General features: G+C 38.0%; 1 protein-coding gene across 1 annotated transcript; it reads right to left on the reverse strand.

Annotated features, from left to right (window-relative positions):
* Window positions 1–5,880: 5,880 nt before the first annotated feature.
* Window positions 5,881–22,631, reverse strand: LOC139971635 (SRA stem-loop-interacting RNA-binding protein, mitochondrial-like). The gene is made up of 4 exons (XM_071978280.1): window positions 22,472–22,631; window positions 19,148–19,206; window positions 9,300–9,407; window positions 5,881–6,670 (listed from the first exon to the last, which is right to left on the reverse strand). Exons 1-4 carry the CDS (start codon window positions 22,539–22,541, stop codon window positions 6,581–6,583), a joined length of 327 nt encoding a protein of 108 aa, XP_071834381.1. The 5' UTR covers window positions 22,542–22,631; the 3' UTR covers window positions 5,881–6,580.

Genomic DNA, 22,631 nt, shown 5'->3' on the forward strand with positions numbered 1-22,631 from the left:
GGGAGGGTACTGCAATATGTTGCCTTGGTCTGAGGTTGACAGGTTAGGAGCTGACGAAATGTGAGAATGTGAGGGTCCGCAGGCACCATACTTGCCTATATTTGTGGACCCATATATTAACCCTGTTGTGTAAGGGGTGCAGAGGTCATTTGAGGTCAGATGCTTGTAGGAACAAATGGCGAATGTTCACACCTGCATACTGAGCCATACTCGATGTGTGATCAAACTTTGGATTGCATGGTGAGATCCCTGATAGGAGCCAATAACGATGCTGGAACCTGTTACATCTTAATAGATAATGTGCGAAAACGAGAAGGACAAGAAAGGAGTCGGGGTCATGCACACATTAATTCAACAAATGTAGCTTTTATTGATAGGGTTAGGCATAATATCGACAGCATGTGGTTCATATCCTCCGCAAAATTCTGCGCCTTGTTAAAATCATTACCTCAAAAAGAGCAATTTCTGGAGATATCTTCAGATCGAATTTAGCATCAAATGTGGCAGCACTTTGCATCTAGCCCATCCTCCGTATGCGAAAATTTTCCAAAGGGGAGGAGGGGGGGCAGTGGCGGCGGAACCGGGGGGGCTTGCAATCTGAGAAATTGCAGGCTTGAGACCCATATTTTAGGGCTAGGTATTCGCAGCATAAAACACTCGGGAAGTGCCGTTTCCGGCCATCTGGGGGTTTGAAAAACCCAAAATTTTCTTGTACGCTCCGCGCCAACCGATGGTGGCGCTCCGCTTAGATAGTCTCTACACATTAGTCCCCCCCCCCCCAATAATTTTCCCGTTCCGCCGCGCCTGGAGGGGCACCCCCTCCCCTTAGACCCCTCCCCAGGACGTTAATCCGTATCCACCTAAGTGCCCCCATCAAATGCTGGTTCCCCCCTGTGCCCCCCAGACTGAAAAGTCTGGTGACGCCACTGGGGGGGGGGCTAATGTGTGGAGACTATCTAAGCGGAGCGCCACCATCGGTTGGCGCGGAGCGTACAAGAAAATTTTGGGGTTTTTCAAACCCCCAGATGGCCGGAAACGAGTGTTTTATGCTGCGAATACCTAGCCCTAAAATATGGGTCTCAAGCCTGCAATTTCTCAGATTGCACGTAAAAGTCTGTAAAAACATTGTAATTTGTATATTCGATGGTGTTTTAAGAGAGTACCTATTACTCGTAGTGTACTCGCAAAGACGTTTTTGAGTGTAGTAAGGGCAGTGGCGGAGCTAGGGGTATTGGTCAGGGGGACAAGAATGGTCTGTAGGGGCGCTTTCGACACTATCTAAGCGGAGCGCCACCACAGGTTGGCGCGGAGCGTACAGAAAATTTTTGAGTAAAGATACTCCCTAGATTGCAGGAAATGATCCTTTCCGGGCCTTGCTAATTTGCAGATAAACGGAAAATAAATAGGTGTCGCCATTTTGTCGAAAAATTACACCAAAAGAATATGGCAAATGTCAAAGGTAGATGAGAGCGCAATAAAATAGTCAATAATCGCGAATAAGTAAAAAGTAGTGAAAAGCTGAAAAGGGCGCCTGCAGTCCATTTGGGTCAGTCAGGGGGCATCCGCCCCTGACTGTATGGACACTCCGCCACTGAGTAAGGGGATGTTGGAGAACTGGCTGAAATGATGCAAGTCATTGGCCTAAGACGAAGTTGTGTTGCGCTTACCGGTACTCACACTCATTGCTTCCACTTTTCACGGGGCGTGAAGACGCGGTTGAGGTGACAATGTGGTCTATAGCCAGGGGACGGGCCGAGGGTCCCCCAGCATTTACTAAAATTATTACACCTATAAAGTATACGTGTGCATCGGACAGATCGACAAGTATGCATTGAAAAATGGGCAGATGCACGTTTCGGAGCCTTGGTAAATATTGGGGGGGCTTATCATGCATTTGCCCCCTCAACTTTTTCATTGGGGGGGGCTGAGCCCCCCCCCCCAAGCCCCCCGGTTCCGCCGCCACTGCACTAAACTGAAAAACTTCATAGCCCAGTCCTTTAGCTGGACGCTACCAGGCTGTCTATTGATCCAAGATCAATCAATAGCCTGTGTGCCAAGAAATGTAGGCACCAGAAAAAGAGAAAAAAATTAAATGATCATGGTGTATATTCTGATCTGTTTCTTTCACGTTTACTTTTGCTACAAACTTGCGGCATCTTCAAATATCAATATCATAAAAACGGACAGCCTATAGATTGGCTAGTGGACTGTAAATGTCTCCAAGGATGCATAGCTAGATTGCTTTTCCCTCCAGTCAAACAATGTTCACCAACGGACTATGTCAAAAGTTGAGAGGAAGGCTACAAGAAAATTGAATCCCTCCAAGTTACGCCAGGAGGATGCCGATTAAAAGCATTGAATGTTCAATCTAAGGATTTTTAAAATTTATTGTACGCTTCAAACATGCAAGAAGTAGACCACACCTCAAGCCCTATGACGTGATCAGACATGGATGCAGGAGGGGGGTGTAACCCTCCCCTGAGTCCCCTTTCAACCTCATAAAATATCCAATAGTATTTCTAAGTGTGTACAAACTTTGTGTTTAGACCTAATTATAGCCCTAATTTATTGTCTAAGCAATGTCACATGTGGTTGAACTTATATGGGAGTTGGTTTCAGGGAACTGCCCATAGCTAAACCCTTTTTAAATAACTCTGAATCCACCTCTGTCCTTTCCATAAAGGTTTATCCTTTATCTAAATCAGTCGGGGAATTCCGTTGAATTCCTGTGCAAGTCGCTGCCACAGATGGTATGTGAGGGAAGTTAATTCTTAAAGTAAGATTAAAGAAAAAAAAAATCTATAACAAAGAGGCGATTGAAGATGATTCAATCTGGAGGGATAAAACCTTTAAGGGCAGTGGGACGTTTGACAATCATGTGAGAGGGTAACCACAAAATCACCTTGAAACATCCAAACAAAATAGACCCTCTGTTAATTCTTTTTTTTTTCTTTCTTCAGCAAACAGCATTTCCTAATTACAATTTTTTTTTGTGGAAATTTAGAAAGCAAAAGGGCACTTAACCACTGCAAATACTAGGAAGGGGTTGTTGTCATTAACATAAAAGAGAACTTCCAATGTAAAGAAATGGGTACTTGTGATAACTGCACACAATTGACTGGGAGGGGCCACTTGCCAATGTGCCCAATACCCACCCCCCCCCCACCCACACTTGCTCCGTGCACACAGAAACCTGTATTAATAGTAAGATCTTTTGAGACAAATAACATAATCTGAATGTTTCTTTTTACAATGTTAGGTACATAACACTATGTACAATCAAACTATCAATTATATTTGCAATGTTTCCCTGATAATTATTATTATTATTATTTTTGTAAAATTTGGAATGAGAAAAATATTCTTGCTTGGTCTTATCATCATAGTACATGCTCGATAACAAGATTCTTGCAGCTGAAAGAAGCTATCATTCTTGTTTCGACGAATTGGGCAACAACTGTTTGGATACTCAACACTAACGAGCTTACCTGTCTCTCCGCAACCTTTGCACTCTCGCTATATTGTGTGCCGCCAAAAAAATAGGAAAATTTAAATTATGCTATTGGTCTCATAAGATCTTAGTAATAATAATATGAGTGAACTGTTCATATGCTTGAGTGAACCGTGCAATTCACACAGCCTGCACGGTAGAGCTAAGGTTGCAAAGGAGTGCTAAGGTTGTCAGGAGACAGCCTTGAGCAAGATGTAAAGTAACTTTAAGAATGTATGTTCTGCACACGACATGAAAAATAAAGAGATTGATTACGTGGTACATAAGTAAATATTAATTTACAACTTAGAATGACTGTGGGAATTTCCCACCTCTTTGCAATAGAACTTGGAAGTGCCATATTTTCAAGCATATATAACGCCTTCATGATGTTACAATAGTTTCTGATCAGTTACAAGACCAAACAAAATGATTGTTTTGTAAGTAAATCATTTGTGACTTTTATGTAAACAAGCCTTGAAACTTAAAGCAACAATAAGAGGAACTGACTCCAGGCTACAAGCTACGTGACATGCAAATGACAAGTAAACAATGGGTTATCATATCAGCATAATTCAAAGAGGAAGGCAACCCACGGTGTTGCATATCTAATAACAACATCACTATCATGAATAATTTATGAGCTTCATAACAACTTTTAAACATCACACCCTTAATGTAATTGAGAACGTCGCACTGAACAATACACCATTTGTACTTTTATCACTTTTGTATTATGACATTATATATCACCTTTGATTGTTACAGTCAGTTCTTATTTAGAATTACTGCCCACTATTTTTAAGAACTGTGTATTTTTTAGTATATGCTGTTAATGGCTGCTAACTTTTATTGAGTATGTGTAAACTTCACAACAACACAATACCCAACGTTAAAGACAAACCGTTACTCAAACAGAATTAAACGTGCTAATTGCCTTATACGTACTAAGATAAGTTGGCAAAACTTCAATCACTTTATCGTAACTTTTAATTAAGTCTGTTCAACATTTGTCATTGTTATCATATCGAAAAGTCACTGTTTCTCCTTTCAATTGACCTTTCATCGCGAAGGTATTAAGGGCAAAAGTCGCTAGCACGGGGCATCTTCATATCAAACTTGAAGAAAGCATCTTCGCTAGTTTGCTTCTTCATCAAGTGCATACGAACACGCTGTCAAAATTCTTGTGAAAAACACGCTGTGGCGTGCATGCACTGCGGTCACCTGTTTGTGTTTAAGAAGTATATAGTATACTCTAGCGCGTTCGGCGCGTCACAAAATATTTGTAGACCCTTGAAGTTGTAGCTAAATGTCCCTTGTAGCTAAATGTCTTGCTTATTTTGATCTCTTGAACTCTGAAAATTCGCATTTGTTACCATAGCGACCACCCTTTTTTATATTTCTTGAAATTCCTATTATACCTGTGAAAGTCAATTCAGTGCTTCCCCTTGGAAAAATAGCAAAAGGTACATTTCGACTACTCTTTTAATTCTGATGTAGGCTTTTGACCTTAGTTACCACATTTTTTGATAGTACTTGGCATATTCACTACATTTGTGAAGGTTGGAAGTCAATTCAATACCTACCCTTATAGTTACAGCAATAGGTCGCATTATTCCTAATTTGACATACAACCTTAAGTTGACTTTGACCTGTTACCATGGTAACCATTCATTTTGAGCGAACTTGCCAATCCCATTATACTTGTGGAGGTTGCATGTCAATTCAATATCCCCTCTTGAAATTCTACCAAAAACTTGCTTTTCAATTAATTTGAACTCTGACCTTTCACTCTGAGGTCTGCCTACCATGTTTGAGGAAATTCAACGAAGCCATTTAGGAGTTTTTTACACAAGATTGCTCTAAAAAGATATATTTGACCGTGACATTGACTACCCACATAGTTTGATAGACCCTGACATTCCTATTATACCTGTGGATGTTCCATATCAAATCAATATTTCCCCTTGAAGTTATAGCAGAAAGCACTTTTGACTTAATTTTACCTCTGACCTTTTGTTCCGAGGGTCTGTGAGACACAAAATTCTATCATGCAGCACCTTCCTACCAAGTTTGAGGAAAATCAGCCAAACCATTTTGGGGGAGGTTTTGACACAAAATTGTTGATGTAACATACAAACACCCACACAAACACCCAGCTTTTGATCCCCCCCACCCAGATATGGACTTCCTGTCACCCTTGGTTACCCACTATGGGTGACTCCCCTGAGAATCGCTACTTAGGAACAAAAAGTATTATCATAGCAACTGCTGTTATGGCAACAGAGACAGCTAGCTGCAAATGTCTCAACTGATCAACAAACTACAGTGTGTCATCCTCCTAATGGGAATGATGTGATAACAATGCACACAATAAAATAAAGTCTCAATTCATCTTGTCTCCAATGATAGGCAGACCTTGTTTATTTCCATGTTCCATTGCAACATACAGATAATTCAAATGTAAATAATCTGAGAATAGGCTGAGAAGGGTTTGAAGGGGGGAGTAGGAGAATTAGGGGAGAGGGAGGGGGAGAGGGAGGAAAGATGAAATGTTGTCCTGTATCCACACTCCGCAATGTCAAATATTGTCAATGTCAATTCAGAACGACTTGTTAAGGTCCAAAATTGGAAAATTTTAAACAAGTTTCAACTTCAAAAGTAAGTATTTTGTGAAACTTGAAACTGTGATATCATAGCTGACCCCCCCCCCCCCCTCTGCCATCTGGTACTTATCCTTGCTTTCTTGAAACTCTCATGTGTTATCTTTTAAATCACTGACCTTCAAGGTACATTTATAAATCACTCACTCATGCTATTTGCAGCAAATGTGAAACCACATAAAACCTAAATTCTCTGAAATACATATTCAACTGTAATAAACATTGTAATAGATAGGGCTGCTCTCTGCACATGTTGCTTCCTTCCATAAATCTCTTCTTCCAGAAAAGCAAATTGCGGATTTGGAGAAGACAAAAATCACAATCCTCGTGAAGCATAGTTCAACTCGTTTCTAATTCCTCATTTTACGAGATACTCTTTCTCTGTCTCTCTCTCTCTTTCACGTTCCATTCTTCTTTAAACGTTATCTTAAGAGTTCTCAGTGTCCAATATTTCAGTTATCCTGAGCTGTTTTGTTCCAACTGTGCTGTCACCATTCTTCTTTAATTGAACTTGAACCTGGGGAAAAGAGAAATAGCAAAGATTAAAATTTCTTTATGTTATCACTCCATCTTCCTCTACCATGTCCATCCCTGGACACCCCGATCCACATCCCCCATTTCCACAAATGCAGGTCAGTTTAGAAAAGGAAACCCCTTCTCTGACTAACACATAGTGAAAGTAAACTCATTTCCACCAGGATCACAAATGAGGTAAACAGTAACAACATTTACACTTACAGTGATTTGGGTTTTGGGTTTTTTGTCTAGTCAGAAAGATGGCAAAAAAAATGAAATAAAAAAAATTTAAAAAACAATTAGTGTTCATAATATACAGTATGCATGCAACTTTCAATCATTAATAGTATCAAATTAAGGAAAGGATTTATTAAATTTCTATTTCTATTTCAAAATATTCTGCTCCACAGATAGACATATATAAATATATATATATATATTTATATATATACATACAGACATGAGAAGGATTATTTGACAATTGGCTGTCTTTCATCACCCAACAACTTGAAATCCTCTGCTCTACAGATAGACATATATATGTAGACATAATGAGTAGACAAAATAACTATCAATGTAGACATAAGCGAACAAAGATGAAAGAGGAAGTGCAAGAAACACAAGGAAACGATCAAACAAGGAAATTCATGTCACGGTCACGCTAAACAAAACCTTTATAACAGTTCAAAGATGATTCTGAAGCAAATCTTGCTTGCAATGGATAACAACTGCAAATCATATAACAACATTTTATGAATGGTAACATGATCCTTTGATGACTTCCTAGCTGACCTATTAGAAAATGAATTTGTATTGGTTTCACTTTCAACAGTAGATAATATTCAACAGAATGCAACATGAAACTTTTCTGTTTGGTCTGGCCAGGGGTCATGGGGATGACTTCTTCTGTAATTAAAATTAGAGACGAACACAACTTTTGATAATTTTTATAACATAACAACCATCAGAACGGCGTCGAGATTGGGCTGAACTTTCATAATCAGTACTCAGCCCTCGTCTTGAGAAGTGTTGCAAGTGTTCAGAAGGCAGCCCCTGGTGACTAAGATCTGACAACCACACCAAACCACTACATTACCAACATGACAGAAATAACAGCCAAAACTTATTTCCCTGATACTAGAAATAAAACTGGGGGCAAATGGTATGGACTCACATCTGTGACATAAGGTCTTAGGGTTCAAATTTCTACCTTTCTCCTTATGAGCCCTAAAAAGGTTGAAACCAATCCTGGAATGGATTTGTCTTGTTGGTGTATTGACTTACTTTCAAATTCATATTTCTGCAGTATCTCATTTCACATATTTAGTACATACAGTATGTATTGTATTTATGGGAAAACTGCTACAATGAGGAATGGCTAATCTTTGCATAGATACGGAATAGCAAACTCCGCATAGAATATGGAATAGCAATTTGGCTACAAAAATGAAAATTGAACAGCCAAGAAATTGGTTTGCATAGCTTTGGGGAATACTAGCTCAATCTCCGTACAGGGTCACAGAAAATGACGGTGGGAGTGCATTTACAGTACATGGACATTTTTCATAGTGGGCATAGACAAAATTGACAGCTGCTCTTGTGGTACAAAGGAAAACTATTATGTTTTGGGTAAGTTTCAAAAACCTTCTGTTTGGTTTTTCTTGCCCTATCACTTCAATTAACATTTTGGTTAGTGCCTATAACAAATAAATTTGTTATCCAATTTTGGGGCAATTTGGAGTGTTTGGCTACCGGTTGGTCAAGTCCTTTTATTCCAAGGGCTGATATGTGCTCGCTGAGTCATTCACATTCAGAGCATGTTTCTAGACTACCCACTGTACTGTATTCCACATACAGGTAGATAACAATAGATCAGGTAGATAACAATAGATCAGGTAGATAACAATAGATCAGGTAGATGACAATAGATCAGGTAGATGACAAATAGATCAGGTAGATGACAATAGATCAGGTAGATGACAATAGATCAGGTAGATAACAATAGATCAGGTAGATAACAATAGATCAGATAGATAACAATAGATCAGATAGATAACAATGGATCAGGTAGTTAACAATAGATCAGGTATATAACAATAGATCAGGTATATAACAATAGATCAGGTAGATGACAATAGATCAGGTAGATGACAATAGATCAGGTAGATGACAATAGATCAGGTAGATAACAATAGATCAGGTATGTTGCATCCTTTGAGAGACGATTAATTTGTCTGATTATGAAGGTACGAGACGTTACATTATGTTGATTTCAATAGTTTTCGTACAGTATAGTCAACTAGAGCACAGGTTTTACAATTTGCAGGACGAGTAAAAAATACGTTCAATACATCAGCAGTCTCTTACAGATTGAAACTAGCTCGCACTAGAATATCCCGTAAGTTTGGCGGTTACTGGACCTTCTAGAAAGACTGACTGTTAGGCAGTCTGTGTTCTGAAGAGTCGGTAGGTGTTACTGAATGTTTGGAAGACTAGGGGTGGTACTCAAGCTTTTGCTGGCTTGTTTTGTAATGTCACAGTCCGGGCATAGGGAAACTTTGTACTTAATGGCGTATTCAAAAAAGGGTTCCCTTTAAAGTAAACATTTCCTTTGCTGTATATATACACACCTTTTGGCCATCCATAACATGGAATCCCTTCTTCAAGGCTGCCTGTACCGTTGCTGGGTTAGAAAACCCAATAAACCCGAAACCCTTGGAGAATCCTGTCTTTTGGTCCTGTCAAGAAACAAAGAGAATGCAAACGTCACCTTTTATTAATATTTACAGTATCATTTTATACATGCAACAGCAACTTATTCAATAACAAAAGATTTCAAGCATGAGTTCATTTATTATCTTTTCCTGCCCAGTTTTCATGAAACCATTCAAGAAACACAATGTACTGTACCATCCTGTCCACACTTCTCTGACAATGTACATGTGTGCTTAGTCTCACACTGACAAGATCGTAAACGTAAATACGTGACAAGGGTAAAATGTATGAAAGTCTTTCACAATGAAGATCCTTGCCAGTTATTGTATACATATCCTTAAACTGCATACATGCTCTTTGAGTTATTTAAGAATATTTCAGTGACCACTGTTTATCTAACTTTTCTTTACACTTTATTTCTCTCTCCACCTCTTTCTCTCCACATCTCTCTCTCTTTCTCTACTTCTATTAGTATGAAAGTCTTTCACAATGAGGATCCTTGCCAGTTATTGTATACATATCCTTAAACTGCATACATGCTCTTTGAGTTATTTAAGAATATTTCAGTGACCACTGTTTATCTAACTTTTTTTTACACTTTATTTCTCTCTCCACCTCTTTCTCTCCACATCTCTCTCTCTTTCTCTACTTCTATTAGTTACCCTTTTTTTATCCCTTTTGGCTTCTTTAGCAATATCAGTTACAAGTGTTACAAGTTACAAGTGCCAAGGCCTCTTAAGAGCTTCTACTGATTATTGGGAAAGCAACAACTTGAGATGAATCAACTGTAAGCACTTTTGCTTAATACCCTATGGTAGTTCTCAGGCAATGCATCTCACTAGGAGTCAACGTTTTCATGCAGGACAGATGAGAGAACGAACCACTTGATTTACAAAGAGTTCACTTAGTTACGCATAGCCCTAGACAAAGTTTGAACTTCTCCCCCGTACAAAAAAGTCAAATTTCTCTTCCCTTCTGCAAGGCTCAATGAAACTGAGGTGTAACACCTGATATTAACACAATGTACTGTGGCTTCTGATTGGTGGTATCACAGTTGGTCAAGCACAGAACTTGTAAACCTGAGATTGCAAATTTTCCATTTTTGTTGACAATATCTTTGCCCTAGATACTACACTACATTTATGCAGTCCATGGTATCTTGCAAATTTGTCAGGGGTGCTATATCCCAACTATGACGATGAAATTCATCTGTTTTTTTTACCTTTCCTATTAAAAACAAACGTGCCTCATATTTCATTTAGATAATAAAGTCAGGCCTTAGAGCAGCATCAGATGTTTCACTCCTTAAGAAAAAATTCTTTGAACTTTCTGAAACACTGTCAACTAAATGCAAGGTACTGCTGATGACTATGTTAAAATATTTGTGGGAGGTTGAAAGAGGAGGTGTTCATTCCCTGCCCCCCCCACCCCACCCATCCACTCCTTCCCCATCCCTTGATGCATGCCTGGTTCATACAAGCAAAATTCACTTTTCAGTCACAGTAGTAACAGGGTTGCATTAGTTTAGTCATGAAAAGTAGCCATCTGGATTTGGCAAATTAATAAAACAAAATAATAATAAACTAAATAGGACAATAAAGTCATTGATGATGCATATCCAGTGATTAGGTTTCCTGAATGTGGAGTAACATAACAACTGCCAAGTCGAGTTGCTGCGCTGAGTAAAAAATTGATTTCAACTTTCTTCATTCTGAACTTTGGCAAAGTAAAAATCAATCTGTCAATTGATAACAAAAATTGTAATAAAAACTTCCATCTTTTGTTTCCTCACTAGGGGTAATTTACGGTTGCAATTGATTAATAAACCAGAGAGCCGGCAGGCCTAGTGACTCTTTACCTTATAAGTTTGTACTACAGTACAGTATATATGTAATCACCTGACTGATAGAAGAACTGAGGAAAATGTGTCCTGAAGTCAGGTACCAGAACATCAGAAATGAGTTCTAGATTTAAGTTGATCATTGCAAAGGTATTACCCTTCTGAAAAATGATGACAAATAACAGTCATTTATGGTGGAAAGTGGAAAACCCTGTCAGCCATTTAAAAGAGGAAAGGTCAAATCCTGACACAGAAAAGTTATTCATCGGGAATGGTTGAAACTGTCACATGACAGTCCATCAGAATCATATCTGGGCAAAATATTTGGACAATATCTGTCACTAAATGTCCTTGTGGAATACCAAGCACTAATAAGGACAATTGTAATGTCTTAAAGTCAGCTAAATACGTCAGGTCTTTAATATTGAGTATTTAGATCTGTTTTGCAGTACATTCTGACTTACAAAGAAATGACATCTTAAAACAGCATTGTAACCTGTTCCAATTAAGTATGGTGAGGGCATGGGTGTATACCAAGATAGTGAGAGCAAATGAAGTATTCCCATGACATGGTGTAAACCTTCAGGAATTAATTAGGCTCTTAATAATACAAACGATTTCATAACAAATAACATCAATTAAAGTCTGACCAAGTATGTGCTTTTCTGTACACCATGTCCTTCCACAAAATGTTACGCTTGAAACCAACAGCTTATTACCACATCCCTATAGAACTAAAAAGAAAGGTTTTCAGGAATTAAATTCTGCTAGCCTTAAGCAACCATTGATTTGAAACAGGATTATAGTGCTTTTAAGGGTTTACACATTCCCCCCTCACTGAGCTAACATGACCTTTGACCTTCACAAAGAATTACTGGCTCTTGTACAGGACTTACTCATTGTAGGAAAGTCATATGCCAATATGACACCTGATCAAACTGATCAACATTATCTTCTGATGTCATGTTTAAAATTTCCAAAATGTAACCTCTGCTGAACCAAATGACCTGTACCCTCCACCAAAAACAATCAGGTTCTTATACTCATTATTGAGAAGCCATAGCCATACATACCAGCTACTACAGTTTTCTATCTAGAAATATTGTATTTACATAGTGTTCAATTTTTCACACCTGGTGACCTTAACTGAACTCTGACCTACATCAAATTGTATACAAACTATACAACACACAAGACTATCATACCATACATATATGAGCTCCCTTCATGTACTGGTTCAGGAGATATAGAACTTTTGATATAATCACATTTTGCCCTCTGCTGACCCCAAATGTCATTTGACCTCCACCAAAAACAATAGGGTTCGCTGAACTAATTAAAGGAAATCCACATGCCAAATATTTAATAGTGCATAGGCGACCTTCCTTAGGATATCATGCTTACACAAGATTTCACACTTTTCCCCTCTGTTGACCCCAAATAACCTTTGAAATTCATGAAAAACACTACAGATCCTCTACTCACCAACGGCAAGCTACACACCAAGTTTGAACTTCCTGCAACTTGCACTTCTTCAGGCATTGTGTGAATGATGTTTCAGACATTGACCCTTGCTGACTTCAAATGACCTTTGACAAATACCAACAACAATCCCAAACCTATTCTTCCTCAGGGAAACCTACATACCAATTTATATGAACTGAACCCCAGTTATCTATCTGAAGTTAGAGCATTTACGAGCAAAGTGTCACGCACACAGACATAAACACGCTATCACCATCGCATAGATTCCTTCTGTCTTCGGCAAGGAATCTGGATAGACCATCGCTCCAAGCACTATTTCATTTTGGTGCACTTTTTATGTCCATGCAAGAAGTAAATCAAAAGTCTTGAAATTAGTGTACAAAGTTCTTCATTAGTTGAAACGAAAACCATTTCCAGAAAAGTTAATGAGCCACACTTGTTTTTAATTTTAGTTCTAATTGATGTTACTTGACACTACTCATCATATACCTAGTTAGTATCGGAAATTTCCCAGAACCGACATAAAGACTTGCTTAGCTTTAGGTTCCGTGTAAGTCATTCACACTCGCTTACACAAAGAGAAACTACTTTCACATTTTCATAAACTGCATGGAAGCAGAGACTCTTGAAACTAAATTTTTAGCCTACTTTTGTTCTAACAGGCACTTAAATTATATGTACATGGCTAATTTACTGTAGCTTACAGTTTCACCATTTTTGCACATGATTTTTCACAATTTATCCATATGACTCTCTCCTTGTTAGGGTCATCATTATACAACAAATGAAAAAAAAAACTTCCATTCAAAGTATTTAAGAAAACAGTTACAGAGCAAATATTGACTGTCAAACTGTTGCCAAGGTTATTGAAATCACTCTGTAGAACAAATATGAAACTTTAAAGGACCTTTCCTTTTCTTGCACTAATGGGTTCCCTGGATGAGAGAAGGAAACAATATGATTTAACTGCTTTCCATTTGATATAAGAGGAACCGATGAACATGACATGCATGTACTGTAATACCGTCTTAACATTGACAGTATTTAACACAGTCGCCTGACATCACACATCCACCTCAGGGACTAGAATATTCCTTAGTATAAACAACAACATGTAGGTCTAGTAAATACCTCAACACCTTTACTTAACTCATCTAAAACCACATAAACCCAGTAAGTACCCTTTTGGCACTTAATGCCTTTCCCCTCACCCTCCTGCTCCCCCTCGCCCCTCAAGTCTGTGTCGCAGTTTTGAAGGTTCTGGCCGTTTCTCTCTTAATAACTTGTCCTATACTTTGCTTTACAACACAACTACTATATATCTTTACACTTGTGGAGCAAACTTGATAACACTTTTCATAGAAGATTGTATTGTTATACCAGACAAATGATTCCCTGTATCCTTCTGAAAGGGTGTTTACGTCTGTCACGTTGCCAGATGGAATTCAGTCACGTCGTAAGCAAATAACTGTGTCGGGATATTCAAGGGCTAGGGAATGCCTGGGCATCTGGACTACGCGGAGTAAATTTGCGTAACCTCAATTCACATTCATTCAGTGTTTGGATGGAATGTTTGCCTGAGATGCCGAGGGCTAGTATAAAAGTAGTAGTTGCAATTGGGGCGTGGCTCATTATTATTATTATGTCGGTGCAAGAGTGACGACGCACTCTTCCGTACCGTGCAGGTATACTGTGTGTTTCCTGCCGAACTGGGTCAAAGGTAGCTACTGTTGCCTTTCAATCATAAGGTCCCCGGTTCGAGTCACTCCCAGATTAATGTATATGTTGTCCAGTTACAGAGTTGTTGACAATCAACAATTCATAATCATGGACGTTAAATATGAATGTAAGAGACCGATTTCGGTCAGCTTGCGGCTTTGATAAGCCAATGAGGCTTCTTCGGGAGTTCCTGCTTGCAGGAGGATCTAAAATACATACATACATACATACATACATACTGTGTGTTCCTGCCAACTTTTATGTATTGTAAGTCGGGGTACTGAGTGTTCCCGCATGTGGCTTCAGGGTCACTTCATGTTCCCACGTGTTTTGGCTGGCAAGTGAAGAACCGGATTTGCTTAAACAACGGTCCCGTAATTAACTGCATACTTGTTGTCATTACGTATACTTTAGAATCCAATTAATTTAATACCGTATTTCGTGTGTAAAGAGTTGCTTAATATTATATTCGGTGGACTCTGATGGAATTCTTGCAATTGTAGTGATGGAATATTAAGTTAATGCAATGTATGAATGTACAGTAACTGTGTCAGTCCGATATGTTATAATATCAAACAATTCATGTGTGAGGGTTTATGGTTTTATGTTTACACTCTAACATGTTGAGAACATGCTAACATTTTCGTCATTCTATTATTCTTCTTGCAGGGTTTTGTTTGTATCTTATAATAAATTAGAAACTGGACCACCGTGCCATCATTGTTTTATTTCCTGTCCACCACCTTACTACGTAACCTATGACAACGTCCAAGCCTGGACGTAAACAATTTAAAATGACACCGCTGTCTCATTTGATCATGTCAACATTATATCAGAGGGAACCTTTTCGTCTTGAGAGAACCTTCTCATCTTGTCGCCAATCTGTACTTGTTGTGTTGATCATGATAATAATGGTGGATAACCATTTTCTGTCGCCAGAAACCAAGTGATTAAGTCTCGATACATAAGCCATAAAAGGAAGGATTGATACATTAATGGACAACTGGTACGAAATGAGTTTTATGTACTGTACCCTAATATTGACTTTAAGGATGCTCACTCTGAATTAATCAATTATCCTTAAGTATATTAGAGCATTATTTCAGCAAATTATATATTCTACTGGAAGAGATGATGCCAAGGTGTACAGTAAGTGTTGTGACATCACAAGGTGACAACTGCATCCTAATACAGTACCATGTTGTCATAACAAAAAAGATAAAAAAAAGATGGTTGTGTAGAGTAATGGGAAAATATCACAAATGTTTCTTGCGATAGTAATTTACCACCTACAATTCATTGATCAAGAGAGGCATGTAACACGCTGCAGTTGAACGAAAGGGACATGGACGACATGGACGATGGTGACACAAACTTCTAGACTAAAAGGAATCATGTTTCAAAATTTATACATGCTTCAAAATTTTTCCAAGAACAGTAGAGATATTCCGGGGGTGGATCCAGGAGTTGAAGAACAACGGCCCTGGGATCGTTGAAAGTGGATTCCCATGTAGGGGGATTCCTGGACATGAAATGGTGTATGAGGTATATTCAGGCTATAACTTAGGTCTACTGTATGTGCAAGTCGGTTCTAACAACTACTTTTATATTGGGGTTTGAGGTTGAAAAGGGGACGGTGTTCACCCACTGCACACCCCCTCCCCTTCCTCTTGGATCCGTGCCTGCCTTTGAAGAACATTTAAATTGGCGGCTCGTGTCATTCAGGGCATGAAGGTTTCATTGATACCACAATCTAATGCTAAGTAGACAGAAATTTGCAAATAAAGATGAGAAACCTGAAAGCATGATCTATCATTTTCATTCACAAGCATCATTCCAGAAAGAAAGAAACCCAGAGAGAAACTTCAAAAGTTTGCAAAACCCTCACATCAAATTTGTGGGACAAAACATTGTCTGTATCGTTTCAAACCCTTGGTAGCTAACGAAGAGGAACCAAACAAATTTAAACCATAGTGATAATGTAGTTGGATTCAAGTGTGTACCACTGTTATGTGCAAGACTGACAGAATTACACAAGACTACAGTACTAAAGAAAAGTTTAACAACGGCATAAATTTCGAGCAGCCACGTCTTACATTAAGTTTACATTACGGACAAGTTATTGATGAATATGTATACAACTGATAGTGTGTCTGTGAATGAGCCACATTGACTTCCATCTGAATAAACATATTGAGTTTAAAGGTCTATCGAAACCTTGAACAACATTGTTCTAATCAGTAGTAATCACTCTAATAGGCATTAGAAGTTGTAAAAATAGCTGCAACTCCCGTCAAAACCCATCAAAGATTGACAATTTTTACAAGTAATTTTGTACTTTTAGTTTTGTTAATAAATGAACATTAGCTAATTAGTGACATTGATGATGTAAATGGAGGAGTGACTGCCTAAGTAATTTTCTGTTATGTTTTTCTTTTCTTTTTTACAACCTTTGTTTCAAGGACACTGAACACAGGTTTGTAGTCTAAGGCAATTTTTGGAAATATTTTGTTGTCTTCTGTGAAAAGAGGAACATCACATTAATCAAGTGATATATGTCAGCTTATAATTAGAGGTTAACTTATTAAGGGCTAAAATATATAAGACATATTGATGAGCGTAACACTCCATGCCATAGTTTTGCACATATTTAATGAGCTTTCCCATATTAATCAGAACTTCAAAGGGAGGGGGAGGGATGGGGAAGGGAGGGGGAGGGAGGGGGAGGGGGAGGGAGGGGGAGGGGGAGGGAGGGGGAGGGAGGGGGAGGGGCGACGTCTGCCCTGGGTACCAGTTGGGGATGGCATGATGCAGCTCCCCCCCCCAAAAAAAAACTTCCCAATAATTGTATTAAAATCATGTGTAGATAGCATCATTTTGCATCTAAGCCACCTTACATAAACAAATTTTATAATTATAAGTTTGAAAATTTTATATATTCAAACGTATAACGTTCAGTGGAGATGTTAATGTATGTTGTTGTTTAGTTGCTTGTCAACGTACATTTAGCTGTATATTTAATAGGGAGTGTAGAGTGGAGTTATTTAGCGTATTATTTGTATCAAGGGCTAGGCTATTATGGTGGGGATTGTTTACACGTGGTTCTGCTAGGTTAGGCCTGTGAGCTCATTCTTAGTTATGACCTGTTACTGGGTCGAGAGATGTATACAGTTGCTATTAACCTACTTTCTACTTTTTTACCCTAAGTTGTGTATGTATATTTTAAGTTATAAGTTGACCTAGAGGTCACAGGTTCTAGCTGGCTGAATATTTCTTCCTATGTCGTTAAGGCTACTGGGAATGCTTTGTCGAATGTATTGTACGGATGCCCTTAAGTGCCATAAGTTTTAAATAAATACTTCAAGGTTACATATTTCAGTTGGGCTTATTTCTCACCGTTTTTGGGAGAAAAACTGGTAACCATGTTGTCGCATGACGTTCTTCTTTTAAGTATGCTTATGCCACTAGTAACACTGTTTTCTTCCTTTTTTTCCTTTCAGAAATCATACACAGTTGTTAAACTTTTTAGTTTACCAATAAACAGGGATGAGACTGAGCCGGGGGAAAAAAAATCTGAAATTTATCGATCGCCGTCCTGGGGGAGGTCAGGTAAGGAGGGCTTAGATGCAAAATGGTGGACTCTAGATGGAATCTTTCACATCACGTAACTCGCCAAAAAAGTGTGGAATTTCTGCTTGTATAATTTATCCATTAGCTTTTTTGAACCAAAAAAAGGCTTTTTTGCTTGCTTTGTGCTACTTGATTCCACCACTGGTCAAATTCGGTGTTCCTTCCCTTCACAGTCCAGCATGTTCGGCGAAAAAAAAAAAAAAAAATTAAATCAAAAAAATAATAAAAAACGCGAATTACGAGAAAAAACGCGAAAATGAGAAGAAAAAAAAATCGGAAATCCGCGTTTCCGCGGAAGAGTCTCATGCCTGAATAAAGGAAGAACGTGGGAGAATAAAGGGAAACAACCACAAGAATTTTGCCGCCAGTATGCAACAGTGTGTATGACATCATCACATATGTACTGCATGCGTCAACACTCAAAACTGTGACAATTCCAACCATCTGGAATATGCAATGTACAGTAGGAATTGCATGCAGATTTCACCAGGATACTTAGTACATATACATATTCTTAATTCATTTGTCTAAATAAATGTTTCAGATGGACTATCCGTTTGGTTACATGTATCACTTCATTGCCAGTCATTTCTGACCTGAGTCCAGTCCTTTCCTTGAGTCACTGCATTGTATCCGGGGAGAAAAATTCTTCACTAAAATTTTCCTTTCGAGCGAGTCCCCTTTTGAAATTAATAAGTGACTCCACTCATGACTAATTATAACACTCACTCGTTTTGGCGATCCGTCAAGTGCATTTGTTTGGGTATTAAAGATGAAACAGTCTCTAATACTCAGTGCAAACAAGTTGATTGAGTGACTGTGACTGAAAGTGGAAAGTGTTATTCTAGCAATGTCAATAAAAGTCAACAAGCTTGATTTAAACTTTGAAATTAAATTGTAATTCAGTCTGCTTGCATCAGTGTTGATAATTAAGTCTGATGGAGTCATCCTACAGGTTCGATGGCAAGGCATTGACAGTAACACACCGAACATCCTCAGTAAGAGATCTTTCTTTGACCACCATCATAAATTCATATAAATTCAAGATAATACTGATACATCATTTATGAAAAAGGCTTTCATACTTACAAATGCGACCCTGCAGGCTTTCACTGTTCCGTACTGTGCAAAGTATTCTCGCAGTTCATCTACACAAACAAATGAGGAAATGAAACTGTTTAATAAGAATCCACCGTGACCAATTATGAGAGTGCCGTGCTTTAGGTTGGCATACATCAACTCTCACAGAATAACAACCAGAATGCAAAAATGCATTGTGGTTTCGATGATGTGACATCAGCAGTTTTCTACAAAAATCTGACCTAATGTAGTTATCATGTTTACAAGGTTTTCACAATTTGACCTCTGATGACCCCAAATGATCTTTGACCTCCTCCAAAAACAATAGGCTTCTTGCACTGTATGTGGTACTTCTACACACCAAATAAGGGGTCTGCCCAATATTCCCTTTTTGACATTTTGTGTTTACGAGGTTTTCACAATTTGACCCCTGGTGACCCCAACTGACCTTTGACCTCCACCAAACACAACTGGCTTCTGGTACTCAATGTGGTACTTTTGCACACTAAATATCAGGTCTGTCAAAGCTTCCCTTCCTGAGATATTGTGTTTACAAGGTTTTCACAATTTGACCCCTGGTGACCCCAGATGACCTTTGACCTTCACCAAAATCAATAGGCTTCTTGTACTCAATGTAGTACTTTTACACACTAAATATAAAATTGGTCCAACCTTCCCTTCTTGAGATATTGTGTTCACAAGCTGGGCGTCATAAACCCACCCACAAACACCCACCCACACACACACATACTTACACACATACGCCATCATGAATGCAAAGGTTACAGTTATCATCTAAACCAAAAAGGCAGTTTCACATATGTGATACTTACTGTACTATAGACCTGTAGTCGAGTACTTAATTGCATGCACTAAGGGATTCAGTACCACCGAGATAAAAATCCTTTTATCAAAGTTTGAGTACTTTGAGACTCTTTAGTTAAGTACATGGCTGATTCATTTCAATTTGAACCCATTATCAGAACTCAGACATACATGACATCCATCTGTTTGGTTTCTCATAGTACTTAAATAATTGTAACTTCACAAGAACACTTAACTTTTTGACAAACATGTTTGTGCTACCCTTTGTGATATCTCTGACTGATATCTACGAATCCATCCGGTTTTGCAATCTATATCGTCTACTAACCACAATGGAAACCTGCATCAAAGGTTCCATTCAAATTTGATTATTTTACAACTGTAAAGTCATGAAATGAAAGAAAAACTTTAAAGCAATGTTTACAAATAGAATTAAAGGGACAGCTCAATCGAAGCTACAGTTATTAATGAATCCAAACTTTAAATGTTTTAATGCAGCTGGTAATCAAATTTCCCAAGATATTTCACAAAGTTTTAAATCTCTTGATTTTTTATTAGTAAGCATAATATCAACCAATTTCCTTTTACTTATTGTTGAATCCTACCTTGTGACAGGTTAATTTTATATATAAAATAAATTATATAAATTCAATTCTCACAAATAAGATACTCACTCACAAAAAGGGCAACAAAGTTTGTTTATATGCATTTATTACTTTGGATAAACTCTCCACTCCCTGTTTTTGTTTTTACTTTTGTTTCATGTACAGTAAAATGGAAATCTAAGATTCCATAGTTTCAATTGTGTTGTCTGGAACATATACAATTTTTTTTTTCTGTACCTTTTGTGGTTCAGACAATGAAACTTGGAAACACATCTTTCTGTATTGTCCATTTTGTAAAAAAAATAATTGGGATGAAACTTGTTTCAAAAAAGTGAAAGAATAGTATGACTTAGCTGTGTTAAAAATATAAAACTTTGTGCTTTTAGAGAGTTGGAAAGTCTTGTGAAATATTTCCATACTTTATAGAAAACATGTTGCATGGGTGGGTAAGAACAAGGCAGACACTTCAGAAGTAAGACTGCTGAATTATAGATTTAAATTCACTCTTAATATTGAATTGAATCCACCTATTTTTATTTTCTCTTCAATATTTCAAGGTAAAATCTTCTGCTCCAGGGAATTAAATATATACCTCTTTTCTCTTAGAAAACCTTATCTACGATTTCTTGACCATTTAATGTCTCAATATGAAATATTTTAAAATAGTCGCTGTAAATTTTACTGTTAAATATCTCTCATAATTAAGTGGGATCTACCTGTACAGTATATACTTAGCAAATTGTACATACCAGGGGCCAAAATATTTTTTTCAGACATAAGGGCTCTCTATAGTGAACTGAAGCATGTGTTTTCATGGGGCTATTTTGGGGCTAATGAGAGCTTTTCCAAGGCTTTCAAGTGCTCTTTCTATTTTCACATTGAACAGAAAGAAAATCTTTTCAATGTGTTGGTCTCATTTCTTGTTAAAAGTTTATATCATCAGCAGTCAAGAGTACATACATGGATGATAATTAATTAAATATTGAGTTGTTTCAGTTGGATTGGTGTTTTGAGCCACGTCCACTACATTTGTACACCAATCACCAGTAGCAAATGTGCCAAACGCTCAGTTTTAGAACATCCAACAAAAGACTGCAGTGTCCCCCTTCTCCTTCACATGGGTGGATTTTTCAAATTTTATGATATTTTTTCTCAATTTTCTCTACAAGAGATTTTTTACAGTTTTGCAGGGGAATTGCCCATCACCCCGATGCATTTTGAGTACTGGTACTCAAATAGGATCACAAGTTTTACTAAGTTAGACCTTGTGTAAAAGTATTAAGATAGACTGATGTTTCAATCCTACTAGGATCTTCTTCATTGTGTCATTTAGCATCTGAAGATCCTGCTAGGATCGAAACGTCAGGCTTACTTTTACATTTTCTTACTCAGGCTCAAGTTCTAGTGGATAAGCAGTTTGCTAACAGTTTTGAACTTTATTTTTAGACTTCGGCAGATTGGGACATAACACTGGTGGTGGCGCAACATTCTGCCTATATTAAGCTCTGTGGTGACAACTGCCAATGTTTGCATATTATAAAGTACGTTGCTTTAGTTTAGACCATAATATCAAGCATATACCATGGGACTATATCTGGGAAACCCAGGTCCGTAAAATGTACAGTAGTAGCCTAACAGTAACAGTATGTACACTATTACCAAGTATTAAATAACACTGACATTACCATAGCCTTACGCTACAGTACAGCCTACACTACAGGTTATACTGTAGGATACTATCATTGTGTATGTTGCAATTTTTCCTGCAGTAGGCTAATTACGCACATGTGTAACTATAAGGATACAGTCATACCGAATACACGAAACATTAAAGGCAGCCTAAGGGAGAGAAACGCTTTTTATAAAGTTTCATTAAACAGTCATACATCACAGTTAAACTCACTGTTTCCTATTGTCCAAGGAAGCCGAGTTACGACAAGATCGAAAACTCTCCTACCACGCGCTGCTGCCATTTTTCGAGATGTTTCTCAAAACAACCAAGCAACTTCATATGAATGCACGGAAGTAAGTTCTCAACCATTACATTTATGAAACTGCATTCG

This window comes from Apostichopus japonicus, chromosome 8 (genome assembly GCF_037975245.1).
Source record: "Apostichopus japonicus isolate 1M-3 chromosome 8, ASM3797524v1, whole genome shotgun sequence".
Classification (NCBI taxonomy): domain Eukaryota; kingdom Metazoa; phylum Echinodermata; class Holothuroidea; order Aspidochirotida; family Stichopodidae; genus Apostichopus; species Apostichopus japonicus.

What these genes read in the sequence shown, in the direction of transcription:
- LOC139971635 (XM_071978280.1), bottom strand. Translation starts at nt 22,541, where the DNA reads ATGGCAGCAGCGCGTGGTAGGAGAGTTTTCGATCTTGTCGTAACTCGG. An exon ending in AAGCCTGCAGGGTCGCATTT is followed by an intron (nt 9,408 to 19,147) that starts GTAAGTATGAAA and finishes GTTTCTTGACAG; the next exon opens with GACCAAAAGACAGGATTCTC. An exon ending in ATGTTATGGATGGCCAAAAG is followed by an intron (nt 6,671 to 9,299) that starts GTGTGTATATAT and finishes TCTTTTCCCCAG; the next exon opens with GTTCAAGTTCAATTAAAGAA.